This window comes from Dendrobates tinctorius, unplaced genomic scaffold, assembly GCF_039654945.1.
Source record: "Dendrobates tinctorius isolate UK_male_01 unplaced genomic scaffold, ASM3965494v1 ptg000097l, whole genome shotgun sequence".
Classification (NCBI taxonomy): Eukaryota; Metazoa; Chordata; class Amphibia; order Anura; family Dendrobatidae; genus Dendrobates; species Dendrobates tinctorius.
The window spans coordinates 10,135,756-10,157,359 of record NW_027361765.1 but is presented as its reverse complement, the minus strand read 5'-3'; the positions used below and the strand labels follow the sequence as shown (position 1 = coordinate 10,157,359).

Here is a 21,604-nt window from a genome sequence, read left to right as displayed (position 1 = left end):
GAGAACAATGCCAGCCCCGCCATTTATGTCACGTGATGGGACGGCGCTGTTCTCTGCATGCTGGATATTCATCTTACAACACAATACTCTCTGGTGCCATTGTTACTACCGATCTGACCCACTGAGAGAGCGCACTGTCTTTGGTCCCTGAGCGATGTGCACAAAGACAGTGTTCTCTGTTGATAGGTCCGATCAGCTGAAACGAGCCGGTAACAGAGCGCACTGTCAGTGCTCATTGTCGGAATCCCCAGAGTGCAGAGAACAATGCCAGCCCCGCCATTTATGTCACGTGATGGGACGGCGCTGTTCTCTGCATGCTGGATATTCATCTGGTGCCGTTGTTACTACCGATCTGACCCACTGAGAGAGCGCACTGTCTTTGTGCACATCGCTCAGGGACCAGTCCATCCCAGAAAATCATTGTGGGCACATAGGCTCAGGGACAAAACCTTTAAAAAAAAAACAGACTCATATGAGCAAGAAATCGGAATTCCCATAGAAATCAATTGGTAGAATTTTCCCAAGCGTTTTTGAAGCAGTTTTCGTGGATAACTTTTTAGTGAATCCATCTCAAAAGACAAAAGACTGTGTGAACATGCCCCTCATCAATTCTACAAAATGCTATTCAGTCCATTTCACAAAAAATGTGGAGTATTCTCTCATTTCCATCATTATAGCATTATTATTATATTTTCTAATATTATTATTCCTACTACACAGAACACCTTCCTCAGCGTCTGACTTGCGTTGCAAGAGATGGCCACCAGATGGCAGTGCAGAGCTCCGCTCCTGAATGCTTTTCTGCACATGTGCACAGACTGTGAAAAGAAAGGGACAGACTCACAGGAAATCAGAGAGAATGCAAATCCAGAGTGCGTGTGGGAGTGAGACCCACAGAGGGAAATGTCTGGCCTGAGACCCAACAAAAGCCAGAAGGCTGCAGCCATGGAGCAGGCTGCACCGGTCCAGGGAGGCTGAGAGCAGCCTGAGCAGGGATTAGAGGACGCGCCGATCCCTGGAGCCAGCTGCAGGCTGTGGCCACCATGTTCTCCATTAGACAGCAGAAGCCGACCTTTCGCTCCTATCTCCTGCCACCTCAGGTGAGTGATGGCCCATAGCGCACACCTATACCGTGGAGACTATCTCCCTCCATATGGGGGACGGGCTGACTGCAAGTCCAGTGTCACTTCTGAGCTCAGCTTCCCATTGACACTGTAAAACCATAGTCTCACAACAGCTGGAGCACTACAACTCCCAGCAGCCGCTCTGACCCGTTGGGGGTTGTAGTCCACGCCGCTCATCCACACTACGCATCGCAGATGTGTTCACGCTGCCTGTCCATATGTCGCTCATATATTTCTCCCATGTTTTCCAGCACGAAGACAAGCTCAGCCCAGAGACCAAGCTTAAAAAGCTGAAGGCCGTGCTGCTGCCAGGTAAGGGGGCTCTGCGCAGGTTCGCCATGGCTGGTTATTGGCCTGCCCGTCACTGGGTAACATTGGGTTTCACCATGGGCCGACGAGCTGGGAAACTGTCCGCGTTTTATTCCAAGCGTGTGAAATAATTGGAACCTGGAAGGAGAACGTGACTGGAAGTGTGCGTCACATCCAGCCAAGGCCGAGGTGAAAGGGGCTGTCCGGACACAGGTGGTCAGCAGGCCTGTGAGGGCTGCTCCTGACACATGGGGGGCTGGAGACTTCGGATGTGTCATTACAGATCAGCAGATCTCCCCAACGTCAGCATGATCATCGCTTATATGTGGTTCTTCTATGTAGTGTTCTAGTCCACAAGCCATTATTGGAAGACCACCTCTAACTAGTCCACGAGCCTTTATTGGAAGACCACCTGAAACTAGTCCAGGAGCCTTTATTGGTAGACCGCTGTTGGCCGTATACACCTGAAACTAGGCTACGAGCACTAAACTGCCTTTTGTTTCTGACTTTTCAAGCTTGATTGGTTTCCTGAGGCCAGTGCACACTGCATCTGTATGTAGGGAAGGTGCCACCGACCCTACATGTACACCAAGTGCAGAGTATACAGAAGAGCTTCTCCCGGTGTGTATCGTCACACGCCCATAGGCCACCATTCACCAGACTGCACACGAAAGTGTGTGATGGCTGGCAAGTAAGCCACTGTATCGAAAGCTCAAATGCTGCAGAGAGATGTATACCGTGCAGTATGTGTCTCTACAAAAGATCCCTATGGTGGACAGATGCCTCTGGGATCCATCCTGACTGTGCCTACTGTCCGGTGTACAATTCCTGAACCTATGCACACAATGGCCAATTAAGCGAGTGCGGTCCCAGCCTAAGAATGACTGAATTTGGGCAGTTGACCCAATACTGTCATGTAAATAAATGCTATTAACCTGCAGATATAGGGTTAACCTGCAGGTTAATAGTGTTCTGACACTGTGCGGAGCCTGGAGTAAATGTACCTCATCCACCCCCTTTAATCTTCCAGTCATCGCGGTGGTGTCGGCTCCGTTTCAGTCACTGCTCTGTGTAACCGTGTCCCCGCCCTGACTGAGAGCTGATCCGTTACCGCCGCACTCTACACTGAGCGGTGACTGAAACCGTACCAGCACCACCCCTGTGTCTGAAAGCGCGAGCCAGCCGGGCCGCACGGTGTCAGAACGCTATTAAGCCGCAGACTAACCGCATATCTGCAGGTTAATAGTGTTATCTCACATGTTGTCTGTAGGCCGACAATGACTAGATTGAGGCATTGGGCCCAATTCATCAAAGCTTTCATTCCAGAATTCTGGTATAGAAGCTTTGAGAAGTTGTGAAAATTGGGTGCAGCTCTGAGTTGTGCCTTTTTTGGTATCCTCACCTCAGTTTCTCGTGGAGCTGGTGTGCGCGGGGCCGTGACGTCACAGGTGTATTAATTCATGAGGATTTGTGACGTTCCCTACTCCACAAATCTAACCTGGCTGTGGGGAGACTTATAGGTGCACGCCGTGTGTCAGATGCTCCAGCACGTCTCCTCATCAATGCCGACTTGAACAACGCTGGTCTTGATGAATCGGGCCCGTGTATTCTTTTGGACTCCGTCTAGGTATTTCTTTGCATTTGTCTGTAAAGAAAAGTGCAGCTGACTGGGATTTTGGCTGCAGCCAGCCATTGCATAAAAAGCCTATCACGCAGTATACTTGGTTACGTGTGTGCACGCTGGCTCCTTGGTGAACAGATGCACAGATCCCCAGCCGTCTATAGCCGCCGCCAAGGGCACGTTTTTGTAGCATATGCCTGATAGTAGCTATAAAGGCAGTGTCCTCTCTAGCCTAAGCCTCATTCACACGTCAGGTTTTTTCCCATGTACAAGACAAACTGACTGAGCTTTGTCAGTTTCATCAGTGTTTGTTTTCCCATGGAGAAAGTGGTGAAACTTTTTTTTTTTTTATCAGTCAGTGAAAAACAGGTGGCATAGATGGCATCCGAGTGCTGTTCTTACAGACCCCATAACCTTTCATTGCTGAGTTTGATCTGATACGCTCCGATCAATATCAGGCCTGTCTCTGTGATTTTGCACAGACCACTGTCCGCAAAAAAATCGCTGACGCGTGAACAGTCCTATTGGCTATCACAGGTATAAGTGCTATTTGTTAAAACAAGGGTATCCCTTGTACGTCAACAGCTGATGTGAAAATGAGCCCTTAGCCAGTTTATCCCCTGTTCAGACTGGCCAACTGCACTTCTGGAGCCATTAGATCATCGTTCTCGGCAGCACATTGTCCTGTGTACATGATGTGCTGCCGAGTGATCATTTCTAAGCAGGCTTAATAAATTCATTTTGCTCATTCGTTTGGTGATTGGCAGCCTGTATAGACTAGAAACGCTTGACCATGGTTATCGGCCAGTGTAAATGCACTCTTATATACTCTATATTCACACATTTAGTTTTTGCAGCGTTTTTTTTTTTTTTTTTATGCGAAAGTCTGAGATTTCAGAAATCTCATGCACAATTTTTTTTTTTTTTTCCCCTGACTGTTTTGTCAAATGCAGCCTGTCCCTTCTTTCAGCGTTTTTTCAGCAGTTTTCGCTCATTGAAAGCAATGGGCAATTCCAAAAAAAGGCTGAAAAAACGCAGGTATCATGTTTTGGTGCCAAAACCTGTTGAAGTTGAATAAGATCATTTTTTTTAGGCGCTAAACTTAATTGACATGAGCAAGAGACAAATGGACCCTGACCAAAACTAAGTAAAGCGTGCTTTTTGTAAGCAGCTTAAACTTTGCACAAAAAAAGTGGCAAAAAATGCTGTGTGCGAAAATAGCTTAGTTTCCACTATGGGTCATTCCATGGTAGCTTACGTTACATTCGGAAGCCAAAAACTGAGTTAATAACCAGACTGTTCTTTGAAGGCAGGCACAAAAATGAGTGAATGTAGATTGCATATTAAACTATTCTTAATAGATTTCAACACAGTTTGATTTTTGAAGAATACAAATTAAATACAAAATACAGTGTTATTACTTGGTAACTTACGTTACAAAACAATGTAGTAACTTACGTTACAATAACATTACTTCATATGAGAAGTAAACTTATTGTAATGTAAGTTACCATGGAATGACCCTTTGATCAGTAAGTTTTTGACGATGCAAATTCTCTTTATTTCTGCACCAAGTTGTTTCTTGTGTTTGAGTTCATTTTTTATTTTTCCTGCAGAAACACATTAAAAACACGTGCATTTTTGTGGTGGATTTTTCCTAATCTCTTTCAAGTCTATAGGGAAAAATCTGCAAAAAAAATATGTAATGTGCAACGTCAAAAACGCACCGAATCCTCAGTCATGGGAACTCTAGCCTTAGTCTGTAGTAGTAGAATAGACTGGCTGGTGTGCACAGTGACTTAGGGTGATACTTGGCGGGGAGTTGGGTGGCAGCTGGGCAGTCTGTAAATGGATGTTGCTGCAGAACCTGCCAAAACTCCTAGTTGGCTACAAGTTTCTCAGGATGCAAAGTCTCCAGTTGGAGTGAGACAGCACACACAGCACATGGCATCTGGCAGTGTAGTCTGGGTGTGTCCATGAGGCTGAAAAGCCGGGTGTTGGGTGATAAGAGCCAAGTTTGATCATATAGGGCATTATTTCCCTATGTTTACTGTATATTTTTTTTTCCTATGGTTGCAATCCGTAATTATCTGCTGAGCTAGCCCATCTACTGCATTGGGAACGAGTTCTGAATTATCCACAGGATAGGAGACATCTTTTAGTTGGTGGTCCAACCACTGTGACCCCCTCCCCCTATCAGGGCACTTTTATCCTCAGTAAAATGGAGCAGCTGCACCCATTCTCTTGGGGTCCGCCGGATCGCTGTATTGGGCTTTCTCCCGCAGCCCCATAGGGAATGAATGCAGGGACAGGAAATTGTTACCCCTGCAAGTATAAGCACAACTATAATGAAGCGGCCAGAGGGCGAGCACTGCTGGGCTTTTCTGATGTATGTACTGTGTGTTTAGGGTGCGTACCGTTTTCATGACCTCTGCTGTAGATGAATAGAAATATCGTTTACATTGTTTTTCATACAACCAAAACGGGTGACCTAAATAAATAATAATCTTTCTTTTTATATAGCGCTAACATATTCCGCAGCGCTTTACAGTTTAAATACAGTTGATAATTCCCTCACTGCAGTAGCCTAACCGCCGGTTCACAACAAGCAGCCCGTCCGGCGACTAATTATCCTAGGTGCAGTTCCCTGACTGACCTGAGGGTAAGGGGGGCGCCGGAGAGCTGCGAGTTCCAAAGTGGAACTGAGAAAGTGGGATATACATAAATCCCCGCAGTTCGTAGAAGATTGATAGCAGTGGTGGGGCACCCAAAATACCCCCCCTGCGGCAAATTGTTAGAGCGAGATTAGCCTGCTGGATATTTTGTCACATGGTGCCAGTGGTGGGATAACTAGGCTAAGCCCCCACTGTGCCTGTGATAGCCGTGTGCCGGCAGTGTGACGCCTCCCTCCGTCCGCTGATACACCCATGTCAGTGGTGGGATTGTGACATAGTGGTGACACAGGGTCCGCTGTCCGTCGCGTTTTCGTGGCAGCGGGAACCCCGTTTGTCACGTATTAGTGGCGAACAGCGGTGGGTAATAAAAAAAATTTAAAAATTTGCCTTTGACAAATCTGCCTTTAGCTTTTTCTGAGAATTCTATGTAGAAACCTTAAGGGTATGTGCCCACGCTGCGGTTTTGGCCCTGCAGAACTGCAGCAGTTCCGCAGACATGGTACTTTACCATGTTAGCCTATGGGTTTTCCGCAGCATGTCAATTGTTTCTGCGGATTCTGCTGCGGTTTGCCACCTATTCCATTGTCCAGGTGTCAAACCGCAGGTCACTTTACCTGCGGTTACACGGGAAAAAACCCGCAGGTGAATCTGCAGTGTGTGCACATACCCTTAATGGCACCTTGGATTAGTTATAGTCGACTGCTATCTGTTCAGCAGCTATCCCTCCCCATTCCCCAATCTACATTGGCTTGGCCAAGTATTCTTGTGTTTTCCGTGGGGGGAGAGGCTAAAGCTGCTGCCAGGCACTTCGGGTGGTAACTCTTCTCCCAAGAGAACAACAGTATTGGGCATTTCCATTGATGCTGCCCAATTCTTCTCTTCCTTGCCAGCATGTATTGGGGAGAGCAGGAGGCCCCCATACACATCAGATGCTTGGCTAATATTAATGTGTACGGGGAAACATGGCTTTTTCTCACTTTTAACGGATGGGTAAAACAGCCTTTGAGAGATGCCTGTAGCGAGGGCTCTTCTATCCAGTGTGGCTGCACAAATTCAGTTCCCTAATAAACCGTTCCACAACGAGCCTGCTGCAGAATACATCATGGCTATTCTCCTGCAGCTATGAGGTCCAAGGTGTTCTCATAACCAACCCCTCTAAATTCGGAATGAGCAACATGATACGTTTTAGGCTGGGATCACAAATGCGAGAAACAAGGCCGAGTCTCAAATGTTAATACCTGGCACTGCCGCCGGCGCTCGGGAGCGGAGTGAGTGGCTCCATGTATTACTATGCGGCCGCACGCTCCGATCCGAGTGCCGGGTATTAACATGCGAGTCTCGGCCGTATTTCTCGCATGTGTGATCCCGGCCTCAGAGGGGGCACACTCAGTATAACTAGGGGCTGAATACTACATTTCAGGGAAGACATCACTTTCCATTTCAGCTTCTCAAGATCTACTGACGATGAATATTTTATTAACACTCTTTGTGTAGTTGAAGACTGCAGACACCTTTTACATATGTCAGTGTTCACTTTGATCTGAAAATGTGTTTTATTAATTTTTTATTTTATTTTCAGAGCCCTTGATATTGAGTTTAGAACCTGCTTTGTTTCATTCCCCTTCCCAAGTAATACCTAAGCATCATATATCTGCCCGCCATGGGTTCTTTATCAAGGTAAAGCAACACCCCTATTATAAGTCAGTCGAGGTTATAGGGGCGCCGCCTCTGGTATACTTTGTGTGATGGTTTGGGAAGAGCTTTGTGGCCTCTGTTCACAGGTTTAATAAAAGCCTTGTCCCACTGTGTAGCAGTCTATGGTTAGGGTCTCATGAGGGTATATTCTCTCATCTGAGAGAATCAGGTCTAATATGGTGATCACACTCTGACCAGAGTTTGATCAGAGTGTTGGCGTGGTGTGATCCAAATCTCACAGTTCAGAAGATGGAGAAAAATTGTCGCCATCTTCTCCATTCTGTCTGGGAAAATTGGGCTGCACTTGGATGTCATTCGAGTGCAGTTGTGTTTCCACAGCCTCATTGACTAGTACGACCGATTGCATTCGAAATTTCGGATCACTCTGGCATGTCTTTTTTTTTTTTTTTTTTTTTTTTTTTTGTCTCGGACTGCCCCATACCGAAGGAAAATGTGACATGCACCACCCCATAGGACAACTTTGGTCCAAGATAAAACATCAGATCGCACTCGGACCGAAAAAATGTTCATGTGTATGAGCCCTTTTAGCTGAAATGTTCTACTTTATTTTCTTTACGACATTTTTTTTTTTTTTTTTATATATATAAAAAAAAAAAAAAAAGTCGCAATCAATTTTGGGCAATTAGCCCACGTAGTTTTTAGGTTTTGCGGATTTTGTTGTAAAATCCTATCTGCGGATTAGCCTGCGGTTTCACACCTCATAATGAAACCGCACAAAGAATTGACATGCTGCGGATTGTAGCCCTCAGCAAATCCGCGAGGAAAAATCCGCTGCATGTGCACAGCGTTTTTTTTTCCCATAGGAAATAAAACTACTGTACAACGCAGCAGAATCTGCTGCGGACCCACAGAGCCAAAACCGCTGCGGATCCGCAGCGTGTGCACACACACTCACACAAAACACAACGTGGTTACTATGCACAGAAATGCGATATTACATTGTATCCAGTTACTGTCATAATATACTAAGTAGCAAAGACTTTACTGGGTGACTGATAAATAAATCATAAAACAAAGCAGGCACATAGCAGACCAATCATTGAACAAGGGTTTTACTGTCTGTTATACGACCCATTGAACGACTCCTGTCCATAAGGAGAATGAGCAAAGAAAGAGAAATCTGAGATATGGTTTACAGCATTTTCAGCAAAAATAATAAACACCCAATTGTTTTTCCTCTGACTCTGAAGTTAAAATTCTTTTCACGTGGACCTGTCAGATGTGTTGTGCCGTCACACCTAAGGGTAGCTAGGGTCCGGCGTGGGAGGCCGAGCTGGAGAAGAAAGATCTTGATGGTTTGTTAATGTCAGATGCAGTGTAAATTCTGATGAGGATGACTGGCGTGTGTGCCCAGACATTAACAAAGCAAAAAATGCATTGATTGTAACCTAATCATCTGCCAATCTGCTGAATAAGGGCTTCATTAGAAATGCTGAGTAATTCTACACTGATCTGCCCTGCAGTGGACTCTAATCTTCATGTAAAGCGAGGTTGTAACCAGATTTCCAAACTGGTCTACTTGGAAAATTCATATCAGAATGGCTGCATAATCTTAAAATAATTATGTACAGTCCAGCTTTAGCTTTTGACATGGGTGCCCAAAGTAAATACACCAGAATCATCAGGTATATTTAATAAGTTTGCATTGGACATTCTGGTGATATTTATGTGTGGTGAATGAAGACCTAGACAAAACATTAGAGACCCCCATCCATCTCATTTCTTGGAAGCAGAGAAACTATGCTCATTCTCTAATGTCTTTATTGCCTGTACAAGATCTCTCTAATGTAAAGTGCTGTGGAATATGGTGGCGCTATAGAGATACGGTAATTATTATAAAAGAGTACTGAAGTACTATTTCCTTATAGTGTTAGGCCATATTGTATACAATGCGTTCCAAAAGTATTCGGCTCCTTGGAACTTTTCAGCCTTTTCCCACATAGCATGCTTCAAGCAAAGATACCAAATGTAAATTTTTGGTGAAGAATCAACAACAAGTGGGACACAATTGTGAAGTTGAACGAAATTTATTGGTTATTTTTACATTTTTGTGGAAACTCAAAAACTGAAAAGTGGGGCGTGCAATATTATTCGGCCCCTTTACTTTTAGTGCAGCAAACTCACTCCAGAAGTTCATTGTGGATCTCTGAGTGATCCAATGTTGTCCTAAATGACTAATGATGATAAAAAATAATCCACCTGTGTGTAATCAGGTCTCCGTATAAATGCACCTGCTCTGTGATAGTCTCAGGATTCTGTTTGAACCACAGAGAGAGCATCATGAAGACCAAGGAACACAACAGGCAGGTCGGTGATACTGTTGTGGAGAAGTTTAAAGCCGGATTTGGAAACAAAATGATTTCCAAAACTTTAAACATCCCAAGGAGCACTGTGAAAGTGATCATATTGAAATGGAAGGTGTATTATACCACTGCAAATCAACCAGGACCCGGCCGTTAATCTAAACTTTCATCTCAAACAAGGAGAAGACTGATCAGAGTTGCAGCCAAGAGGCCCATGATCACTCTGGATGAACTGCAGCCATCTACATCTGAGGTGGGACAGTCTGTCCATAGGGCAACAATCAGTCATACACTGCAGAAATCTGGCCTTTATGGAAGAGTGGCAAGAAGAAAGCCGTTTCTCAAATATATCCATAAAAAGTGTTGTTTACATTTTGCAACAAGCCACCTGGGAGACACACCAAACATGTGGAAGAAGGTGCTCTGGCCAGATGAAACCAAAATCGAACTTTTTGGCAACAATGCTAAACAACATGTTTGGCGTAAAGGCAACACAGCTCATCACTCTGAACACACCAACTCCACTGTCAAACATGGTGGTGGCAGCATCATGGTTTGGAGCTGCTTTTCTTCAGCAGGGGCAAGGAAGATGGTTAAAATTGATGGGAAGATGGATGGAGCCAAATACAGGACCATTCTTGAAGAAAACCTGTTGGAGTCTGCAAAAGACCTGAGACTGGGACGGAGATTTGTCTTCCAACAAGACAGTAATCCCAAACATAAAGCAAAATTTACAATGGAATGGTTCACAAACGTATCCAGGTGTTAGAATGGTCAAGTCAAAGTCCAGACCTGAATCCAATCGAGAATCTGTGGAAAGAGCTGAAAACTGCAGTTCACAAACGATCTCCATCAAACCTCACTGAGCTCGAGCTGTTTGCATAGGAAGAATGGGCAAGAATTTCAGTCTCTCGATGTACAAAACTGATAAAGACATACCCCAAGTGACTTGCAGCTGTAATCGCAGCAAAAGGTGGCGCAACAAAGTATTAAGTTAAAGGGGCCAAATAATATTGCACGCCCCACTTTTCAGTTTTTGAATTTCCACAAACATTTAAAATAACCAATACATTTCGTTTAACTTCACAATTGTGTCCCACTTGTTGTTGATTCTTCACCAAAAATTTACATTTGGTATCTTTATGTTTGAAGCATGATATGTGGGAAAAGGTTGAAAAGTTCCAGGGAGCTGAATACTTTTGCAAGGCACTGTACCTATTCTTGATTTTAATACACCCCCCCCCCAAACCTGGCTACCTAAACTAGGACCCTTACATCTTATGCTTATCTTCCATATTGAACTTTGTTTGGAGAGAGGCAGAATTTTCAGGATCATGAAGGCTGCGGTCCTTTTTAGTGGTCAGTGTGTGGTTTACAAACCTTCCCAGTGTGGCTAAGATGTTGCCTCTTCCGAAAAGTTAGCTGTATTAGAAAATGTTTTTGCTTATTGTGGCTTAAAGGGATTGTCTACAACTAGGACAATCCCTTCTTAATCTCTCTCCCCTAAATAAAATAACACCTATCCTTCTTCCAGTGCCATTCCAGCTGTATTAGCCAGGCTGACCAGGGGGCTCATGTGGCATTTCATCACGTGATTCCTGTGGACAGTCTGTGACCACTTTACTGTCCCCCTCTTTTGGACAAATCACATACCTGGAGAAGAAGAGAGCTTTAGTTGATCTTTCACTTACCCTGGATGTCTGATTTACTCAAAGGAGGGGACATTGCGGCCGCATTGATCACAAGACATAACAATTTCACGCAAGTCCCGGGAGAGCTAGTGCCGACACCAGTACAGGTGTTGCTAGTTAAAGTGGGAAACATGATTGAGTAGAGGTTAGCCGAGTTGTGGACAACCCCCTTTAGTAAGGGTGTATGTCCAGTGGGGGAAATAAGTATTTGATCCCTTGCTGATTTTGTAAGTTTGCACACTGAAAAATATGCAAATTGTCTCTTCACAGAGGAAGAGGACTAGAACTCTAGTGCCACCTATTGGATGTAGCAATCCTAAAAGTCAATATCAACCCTTTAACGAGCCTTGTTGCATGACTTAGGATAAAAGCCAAGCCAGAATCTCAATTTGCAGACACTGTGTTTTGGGGTACTGCCCCTCGTCAGTGCAAAGTGTGAGATCTGGTTTGGCTGTGAGAGGCGTCTGACCGATATCCAAGAGTATCATTTCTCCTTGTGGAGAATGACATGCTAAGCATGTCGAGATGAGGAGACTTAAAGCCTCAATGCTCCTCTTGGAAATATGCTAATTATGCAAATTGTCTCCAGAGAGGAAGAGGACTAGAACTCTAGTGCCACCTATTGGAAGTAGCAATCCTAAAAGTCAATGTCGACCCTTTAACCAGCCTTGTTGCATGACTTAGAATAAAAGCCTAGGAAAAATATGACAGGAAGGGAAGAAGAGGATGGCATTGTGTGAAGATGGGAGGTGCTGGACTGGACCACAACACCCATCGGACTGGACCGCCCCCCTCGTTGAGTATAATCTAACTTTTTTTTTTTTTTTTTTCTTATCTTTCAGGTTACATCGGGGGGCTTATCCACAGCATTACAGAATGCTGTAGATAAGCCCCTGACGTGATGCCGGCAGCTCATAGTCCAAAAAAAAGGGTGACAGATTCCCTTTAAAACTATACTGTTCACGTCTTTGGCAGTGGAAAACTTACAAAATCAGCAGGGGATCAAATCGTTATTTCCCCCACTGTACATGGCATGGGTTTGCAGTAGATTTTTCAGCAAGAATTTCTGATCCATAAACCAGTTTGTTTTCCAGTATCCTTACTGTGCCTGTGATTTTCTGACTTCTCATCCACGCAGTGTGGAGACATTTCCCGCACTGTGAATTGACGAGCTGTGCAGATGTGAAATCCATAGCCTGTCAATATATGCTGCGGATTGTAAAGTCGGTGGTATTACTGCAGCAGTGTTTCAGCAGCAAAAGCCTCTCGTTGTTTTTTTTTTTGAGAGTTTCCCCAAACTATGCAGCAAACTTTCTCTGTAATTTCCGCTGTGCAGAGTCTGACAGAAAGACATCTTTTGTGACCTTCCCCTGTGCGAGCAATCTCTAACGCATTTCTAATATTTTTGTTATTCGCATTGAATCGGCTGCTATGGCTGCCGTTACCTCAGCCTTGTCCTGACTGCTCGCTGACCACTTTTTGGGCCTCCAGCCTTCTAGTTCACCCACTGTGGCCTGATATAAAGCGCTGGTATGCTTTCTTCTCTCTCCGAGTATTATATCATTGCACCTTTTGTTTGAATGAATTGATGCGAGAAGCCATGAGGCAGAGAATTCATGGGCCTAGTACTCAGATGCGACTTTGGTCTGCAGGCCGGTTGACTTAAGGAAAATAGCTGCTCATTTTCAAGACCTTGGATTGCCCGGCAACGCTACCTCCCATGGCCGTTACCAGGGTAGAAGGCAAGAATGCCGACTAGATGGCGAGTTTGCCTTTCTCTCTGCATTGTAGGAGTCTGCTGAGGAAGACGGTGTGAATGGTTATCATGGTGACGTCATCTTCTACGCCAGCCGTTACTAGACCACGTCAGGGTGGAGATGTCAACCAGCGTTTGGAAAATAAACACCAGAGGCCTAGAAAATGTGTGAAGAGGCATGAAACCCACGCTGTTACTGGTGCCTTTTATATATTTCTCATGGGTAACTCCCTGCCGTTTTGTGGAAAAATGAGAAGTGCACAAAAAACTGCATTTCCTCAGCTTCTCCTATCCACTGCAATGTTAATCATTGACAGCTCATCAGCTGATACTTTTATGTCCGTTTTGTCATTGACCTTGAACAGGTGATTTTCATCCTTGACGCAGATAATTATTTTTTTTTTTAACAAATAGAAAAGTTTGCGGCCCTGCAGACATCTAAACACTGACGTTATCAGCCCTATAAGCTACAATGGGTACATGTTCTATCCATGAAAACCACGGAGAGATCATGTACATGAAGAATGAGGCCTGAAACTGCTCTGTGGCTAGGCCTGTTATCTGATGAGGGTTATGATCAAGCAGTTAGTTATTTTATATCCTCCCTGTCTGCTGTTATATGAAAAGCAAAATATAGTTCTGTTAAGATGCGGGGGAGGGGTGATTTTTTTTTTTTTTTTTTTTTTTTTTTTTTCTTTAGCTCCTAAGTCAACGGACACTGCCGAGCAAATGAGCACTAGCTAAATCCATGAGGCTACTCATAGTTGTCTATGGACACGTGATTTTATTTCGACATAATTGATTTTTCTAAAATAATGGCTTCCTTTTATCGCACAAGGGCTTACTCGTGTACTATTTCTGTATTTAGTAAGAAGAATATCAGATAATTGCTGCTTTACTTAGCTTTATTACTGTCCTGCGTTTCACCCGAGGAGGATAGCCTATTTACCGGTATGTATTTATATCTGTCAATAGCTAGTATTCAGCCAACATATGTTCTGACACTTGTCGGCCTCTCAGATTGCGCCAGGTAAAAGCCAGGCTAATTAAAGCTCAAGCCAGGTATTACTGTGGAGTACAACCCGTTTTCCATCGCATGGAGAGGTTTACGCCATTCTTATTAGTCTGAGACTGTAATTGCCCAGTATCGATGACAGACTGTGAACATGACATACCGGTTTCTGAGCAGCTGCAGTAATGTTCCCCCAGCTGTGGCAGCCTTATCTGCATTGGATGACGTACAGCTGTGTGCAGGTAAAGTACATTAGCCTGGGGCATTTGATTCATTTTCATTTAATTTTGTATGTTCAGTAAGATTGTCCTTTAAAGTAATCCTCCGATTGTAAAATTATAAATGTATACTCGCGTCCTGCATGAGCGCCATTGCAGAGATGGGGCTTCCAGGGCTCGTATGACATTGAGCCCCGGGAGAGCTGAGGAACGACCTGTAACAAAACTAGTCACTCAACTTAAGAGTAGATTTTATTTGGACTCCCATGACAGCACCACGAGAGAGGATCTGCCCTTCAGGAACAGGAATCCTACAGATACAAAAGGGCGGCACCTCTCCCACGCATCAGTTGGTTTCCTGTTCCTGAGGGGACGGGATCCTACAGATGGAATCCAGATGGATCCCAGGCCGACCGGCCGGTACAGGTAGCGGGGGGGGGGGGTCTCCTACCTCGGCCAGGTGCGGAGCTCCAGGAGACGCCACGGTGGTCCTAGCTGGGCTGCACGGCAGTGGCGTTTACAGCAGGGAGCGGTGTCCGGAGGATATCCGCTTCCGTGGGAAAAAACGCCGCTGGTGAGTATGCCCCCGGGGGTTTCCCTGCTTCGGCGGAGCGGTGGCTGGGGTCGGTGTGGCCGGCGCAGCTGCATGGTGTCTGGGACCGGGGAGCGCTGCAGGAGGACGCCCGGGCGTCCCGCGTGACTTCCGGTTACACAGGAAGTGTGTGTGGGGCTGCGGTGACGTCGGGGGTGGAGCCTCGGGGCGCTTCCGGGTCAGCGGCGCCACTGTGCAGGCGTGAAGATTCCAAGATGGCGGTGCCCATCAGAACAGGCACCCGGTAAGCGGCGCCAGCTGGGAATGGGAGACCAATCGGGGGGGGGGGGGGGGGCACGGCATGTCTGCTGACTGGAGGAGCGGTATTTAAGCAGGGCCCAAGGGGGGTTCCATGCTTCTGACCACATTATTGCATGCAATGATGGAGAGCGAACAAGAGCAGCAGAAGCAGCGACAATCATCATTGCCGCCCCTAGAGGACCTTCGGCAGGTCAAGCAAAAGAAGAAAGAATCCCAGGACAGTAAGGAGCGTGCCAAACGGAGTGACCAATCCAGTCATAAAAGCTCCTCCAGACAGACGGGACCATCGACTGAAAAAGATCCCCCTCATTCTCCGGTACTTAATTGCTGCACTGGTAAGTGATCTACGTGAATGTTCACTCAGTGACGGGGCCTCCCTCTATGCTTTTATTCTCAGGGGAAGAAGTCCACGAGTAAGACAAAACACAGGGAATGTGCTCTCTGTGCATGTCCATTACCGGACTCATGCCCAAAAAAGTTGTTTCCCCCCCCCCCCCCCCCTGTATCCAGCAGACAGTGGCGGAAGAATCGCCTAAAATAGCTGCAAGCCTAAAAGACATAGTCAGGGCAGAGATGAGAGAAACCCTGAAATCCCTGTCCCAACCGGGGAGCTCAAGGGTTAGGGACCCTTTGGAGTCTGATTCCACGGTGGAATGGAGGAGAAGTAAGGACTCCCCTGGCTCATCCCCCTTGTCCTCCTCGGAGGAAGAGGATTCTGGCCGGTTTTGTCTGCCGCTGGACCGGATGGACAAGCTGGTAAAGGCGGTGAGAGGGACATTGGAAGTGGAGGAGCCTAAACCACAATTATCCATGCAGGATTCATGTTCGGGGGGGCTGGATCAGAAAAAGTGAAGGGTCTTCCCTTTGAACGAAAAGATTCAGGATCTAATTCGTAAAGAATGGAAAAGATCAGATGAGAGGGGTTCGCTACCACCAGCCTTCAAACGTAGATACCCCTTTGATGATCCTGCGGTCAACACTTGGGACAAAGCCCCTAAATTAGATGCGGCAATCGCCAAGGCATCAAAGATCCTCATTACCCTTCGAGGACATGGGGACCCTTAAACCCCCCCCCCCCCCCCCCCTAGACAGGAAGGCAGATACCTTCCTTAAAGGGAGATGGCAGCCAGTTCCTTTAAGACCAGCAGTAGCCTCAACATGTACGGCCAGGTCCATGATGATCTGGTTAGACCAATTGGAGTCTCAATTAAAACAAGGGACACCTAGACAGACAATTTTAAGAGCCCTACCAGTAATCGAGGGGGCCGCAGCCTTCCTAGCAGATGCCTCAGCGGATGTGGTTAGAATGGCTGCTAGGGCAGCAGGACTCTCCAATGTGGCTCGTGGAGCCCTGTGGCTAAAGTGCTGGCCGGGAGACATTCAATCCAGGTCGAAACTCTGCACTATCCCTTGCGAAGGGGAATATTTGTTCGGAACAGTCCTGGATGAGTTGCTTGAGAAAGCCGGGGATGACGAGAAGTTCCCTAATCTGTGGTCCGCATCCTACCGACGTTCGTTCAATAGAAGGAAATTCGGTCAGGGAAGAGGGTGCAACCCATCACCTAATAGAGACCGTCCCAGATGAGAGGATAGAAGGAGGAGAGGTACAGGCTTTATGCTCAGGCGTTCTTCAAGAGAGCGAAAGAAACCTGGCCAGTGACTAGCAATTCCCGTGGGGGGTAGACTGTCAGCCTTCCTCCCAGCATGGCTGCAGATCACCAATAGTGACAGGGTTCAGAACGTAATATCCACCGGACTCAAGCTGGAGTTTAGTTATGTTCCTCGGGATACCTTTAAACTAACTCCCTTACGATCTTCGCCACTTGAACAAACTGCTTAAACAAATGGAAGTCTTGAGTCTATGCTTAAAGAAGGTCCTGATGGAGGTTCTGGAATCTGAGAGAGGTAGAGGCTTCTACTCTCCCCTGTTCCTGATCCAAAAGCCGGATAAATCATTTAGGACCATTATTAATTTATGTTCCCTTAATGAATTCTTGGTTAACCGAACCTTTAAGATGGAGTCTATCAGTTCAGCAATAAAGATGTTGTTTAAAGGGTGTTTTATGGCAGTCGTGGATTTGAAAGACACGTACTATCATGTGCCTATCCATGCAGACTTCCAGCAGTTCCTGAGCGTGGCGGTTTCAATGGACGGTCTAATCCGTCATTTTCAGTTTAGGGCTCTCCCTTTTGGTCTCTCAGCAGCGCCCTGGGTATTTACGAAGATAGTGGCTGAAGTCATGGCTCATCTACGGGAGGCTGATATCCTGATTGTCCCGTACCTAGACGATTTTTTGATTGTATGGAATTCGGTGGACCATTGTCTATCCCAGATAGAAAGGGTTAAGTCTAGGCTAGAGCACCTCGAATGGATAATTAAATTACGAGAAATCCCAATTTCAGCCCCTAAGAGTCCAAAAGTTCCTAGGCTTACTGTTAAATTCAGAAACCCAGCAGTGTCTTCTGCCATCAGATAAGTTAGAATATATACAACAGCAGGTACTTTGGGCGATTGATAAACCTTCCATGACCCTCAGGCAAGCCATGTCTTTGTTAGGCTCTCTGACCTCATGTATGCCAGCAGTCAGGTGGGCGCAGTTTCACACTAGATCCCTTCAGAGGGACGTCCTAGTTAGCGACAGGGTCTTAGAGGGGTCTCTACAAGGTCAGATATCCTTCAGCTCCTTGACTCTTACATCTCTTAGATGGTGGCTTGTTAAGAAAAACTTATCCTCAGGGGTGCCCTGGGTGACGCAGATAACCCGCATAATATCCACAGATGCTAGCCACTCGGGTTGGGGGGCCCATATGGGGGACATAGTGGTCCAGGGACATTGGGTCTCCAAAGCGGAGATCTCATCTAACCAGAGGGAGCTGTTTGCGATTGAGTAGACAGCTAAAAAACTCATTATGTACCTACAGGGTCATCATGTGAGGATCCTCTCGGACAACCAGGTAGCAGTCGCCTATATCAACCAACAAGGTGGAACACGCTCCGAGGCCCTGATGCGGATAACAGAACGTCTATTTCAAATAGCCGAGATAAATTTTCAATCTTTAACGGCGCTCCATATCAGAGGGAAAGACAACATGAAGGCAGACTTTCTAAGCCGCAGGGTCCTAAGGCAAGGAGAATGGGCTTTAAACAAAGATGTTTACAACCAGATTGTCCACAGATGGGGTCAGCCGGAGGTAGACCTCTTTGCCAGCAAAGGAAACAGAAAAGTAAAGTTCTGCCCTCTGAACCCCAGGGAAAATTCACTGGCAGTGGACGCCTTCCTGATAAAATGGGACTTCTCTCTGGCATATGCCTTTCCACCATTAGCCCTCTTACCTCTGGTGGTGAGGAAGATCAGGGGAGATCGAGCAAGGGTCATATTAATTGCCCCATTCTGGCCCAGGAGGACCTGGTTCGCATGGTTGAGGACCATGTCAGTATGCGATCCCTGGGTACTGCCGAACCTTCCGAATCTTCTCTACCAGGGGCCAGTCAGCCATCCACAAGTAGCAGGACTCCATTTGACGGCATGGAGATTGAGAGGGCACTGTTGAGTAGAGGTTTCTCCCAAAATTTAATTAATACCCTCCTGAAGAGCAGATTACTACAAATATCTATGCTAGAACCTGGAGGCGATTCCTGTCCACCTCTGAGTTTAATCTCAGGGATGGAATACCCATGAAACAGATTCTAGAATTCCTTCAGAGGAGTCTCGAGTTGGGTCTTTCCACAAGTACCTTTAAAAGTGCAGATTTCAGCCTTGGGGGTCCCTATTTTCCTTTGATATTGCCAGCAACTATTGGGTGACTAGATTCATCAAAGCTGCTAGTAGATCAAGACCCATACACAGGGATAAAGGTATACCATGGGACTTGAATTTAGAACTTACAGCTATGACAGAGAAGCCATTCGAACCTCTGAATTCGGCCCCGTTAAAGATTATATCCCTTAAGACAGCTTTTTTGGTAGCAATAACATCCGCACGTAGGATAAGTGATTTTCAGGCACTTTCTAGGTTGCCCCCTTATACAGAGTTTTTACATGATAGAGTAATCCTAAAACCAGACCCAGCATTCATGCCCAAGGTAGCGTCACACTTTCACAGGACACAAGAGATAGTGCTCCCTTTCTTCCTCCCTAATCCTACCAACCCTAAAGAGCAGAAGCTTCATGTGTTAGATGTTAAAAGATGCCTACTAAAATATATATCAGCTACTGATCCTTGGAGGAAAGAGAGCGCATTATTTTTATCCTTCCAAGGTCCTAAGAGAGGGTTTAGGGTATCAAAACGCACGTTAGCCTCCCTAATCCACTTTTCTATCTCTCTTGCTTACACAACAGGGGGCGGTCCGGCTTCACAGAATTTGAGGGTGCATTCCACTTGTGCCATGGCGTCATCTTGGGCGGAGAGATCTGGAGTGTCAATTGACCAGATAAATAAGGCGGCCACCTGGTCATCTTCCACCTTTTTTAACCACTATCGGTTAGATATGGGTGCCTCCTCGGATCTCACCTTTGGGCTAAGGGAGCTGCAGGCTGTAGTCCCTCCCTAAGTTAGTTTACATCTCTGTAATTCTCTCGTGGTGCTGTCATGGGAGTCTGAATAAAGTATTAAGTTACGTACCGGTAACGGTATTTTTCGGAAGCCCATGACAGCACCCTTAGTTCCCTCCCTTGTTCACATATAGGGGTGCACTCCTTCCTCTTAGAAAGCTATTTCATGGATTTACCTTATTTTGGAGTAAAGATTACATATAAATTGTAAATAGGATGTATAGATTATATTCTGTGCCACTAACCATGGTAGCCTCTCAAGCTCTGTAATCCAACTGATGCGTGGGAGAGGTGCCGCCCATTTGTATCTGTAGGTTTCCTGATCCTGAAGGGCGGATCCTCTCTCGTGGTGCTGTCATGGGCTTCCGAAAAATACCGTTACCGGTACGTAACTTAATACTTTCGTGATTTTTAATGCAGTCAAAAAATAAAACGATTCGGCCACACACGGCCTTCTTCCATTGCCGGCTGAGAAGACGTAAACAGGTTTGTATACAGCACGTATGCGTGCTTCAGACTCGTATCCGTAATTTGTGGGCTTTAGTAGATTGGTGTGGACCGGATAAACCGGTGAGGTAGAGTACCAGGGATTGAGTGGTGTAAGGGTGTCAGACAGCGACGCGATGTCCACCGCTAGTCAGCTGTCTGGTGCCGCGAAGTGCACCCAACCCGCCATTTAAACCCTGCACTTCAGTCAAAATAGCGCTGGCGGCTCCACCTGCGCAGTAGCATCTATCATCCAGTTCCGATAGATGCTACTGCACAGGCTCTGGCGCCATTTTGGCAGAGAAAAAAAAAATTAGGTTCCATCAAGATGGTGCCTTCGCAGTAGCATTGAAGCCTAATTATTATTTTTTTTTTTTTTATCTGCCAAAATTTCTTAAGCAAAACTATGTCTCCATAAAACGAAAATACGCATATTCTCCCCCGTATCATGCTACAGGCAGCCTGTATGCAGAGAGCCACATGAAGCCCCGCCCCCAAGCATGAGAATCTCATTAACTAAAACTGCAAATAAAGACTAAACAACCACAAGATGGATTTCATCAACCAAGATATCATTTTAATCAGTATAACAGCGCCAACCTCACACTGTGTGTAGGTTACTGTGCACAATCCTGCTGACAGGGTCCATTTAGGCTGAGTACACACGTGGCGGTTTTTTCGCGTTGGTTTTAAACGTGCGATTTTGCCGTGAAAACGCGAAAAATAAGCATCCCATGCAATCCTATGGGATTCCGCAATGCTGTGCTAATGCTGTGTTTTTTTTCCGCGGCGGAATCGCTTCGCGTTAAAAAAACGCAGCATGCTCATTAATTTAGCGGAATCGCGGCGATCCCGCACCCATAGGATTGCATTGTTCCGCTTACTTCCCGCATGTGGCTGTGCCCACCATGCGAAAAGTAAGCAGAACATTTGTGGATGGTACCCACGGCCCGGAGGAGAGGAGAGTGTCCTCAGGGCTTTTGGTACCATATCCCTGTAAAAAATAGAATTAAAATAAAAAATATTGTTTGTTCTCACCTTTCGGCATCCTGCACAGCCTTCCCGCCTCTCTCCACACTCCCGGTCCCAGTAATCCTTTGCGAGAATGACCGCGATGACGTCGAGATCTCGCGGGAGTGCGACATCTCGCGGTCTTTCGCGACGTCTCGCGGTCATTCGCGCAAAGGATTACTGGGACCGGGAGCGTGGACAGAGGCGGGAAGGCTGCGCGGGATGCCGGAAGGTGAGCATAACAATATTATTTATTTATTTTTATTTTTTACATTTT

At 46.1% G+C, this 21,604-nt stretch overlaps 1 protein-coding gene across 1 annotated transcript in view; it reads left to right on the top strand.

Moving 5' to 3' along the window:
* The first annotated feature begins 812 nt into the window (after positions 1-812).
* Positions 813-21,604, top strand: part of MTMR10 (myotubularin related protein 10) — an 81,495-nt gene continuing 60,703 nt past the window's right edge. Inside the window, exons 1-2 of the mRNA XM_073586893.1 lie at positions 813-1,100; positions 1,376-1,436. Coding sequence (XP_073442994.1) covers positions 1,044-1,100; positions 1,376-1,436 — 118 coding nt within the window. The 5' untranslated portion in view covers positions 813-1,043. The remainder of the gene's footprint in view (positions 1,101-1,375; positions 1,437-21,604) is intronic.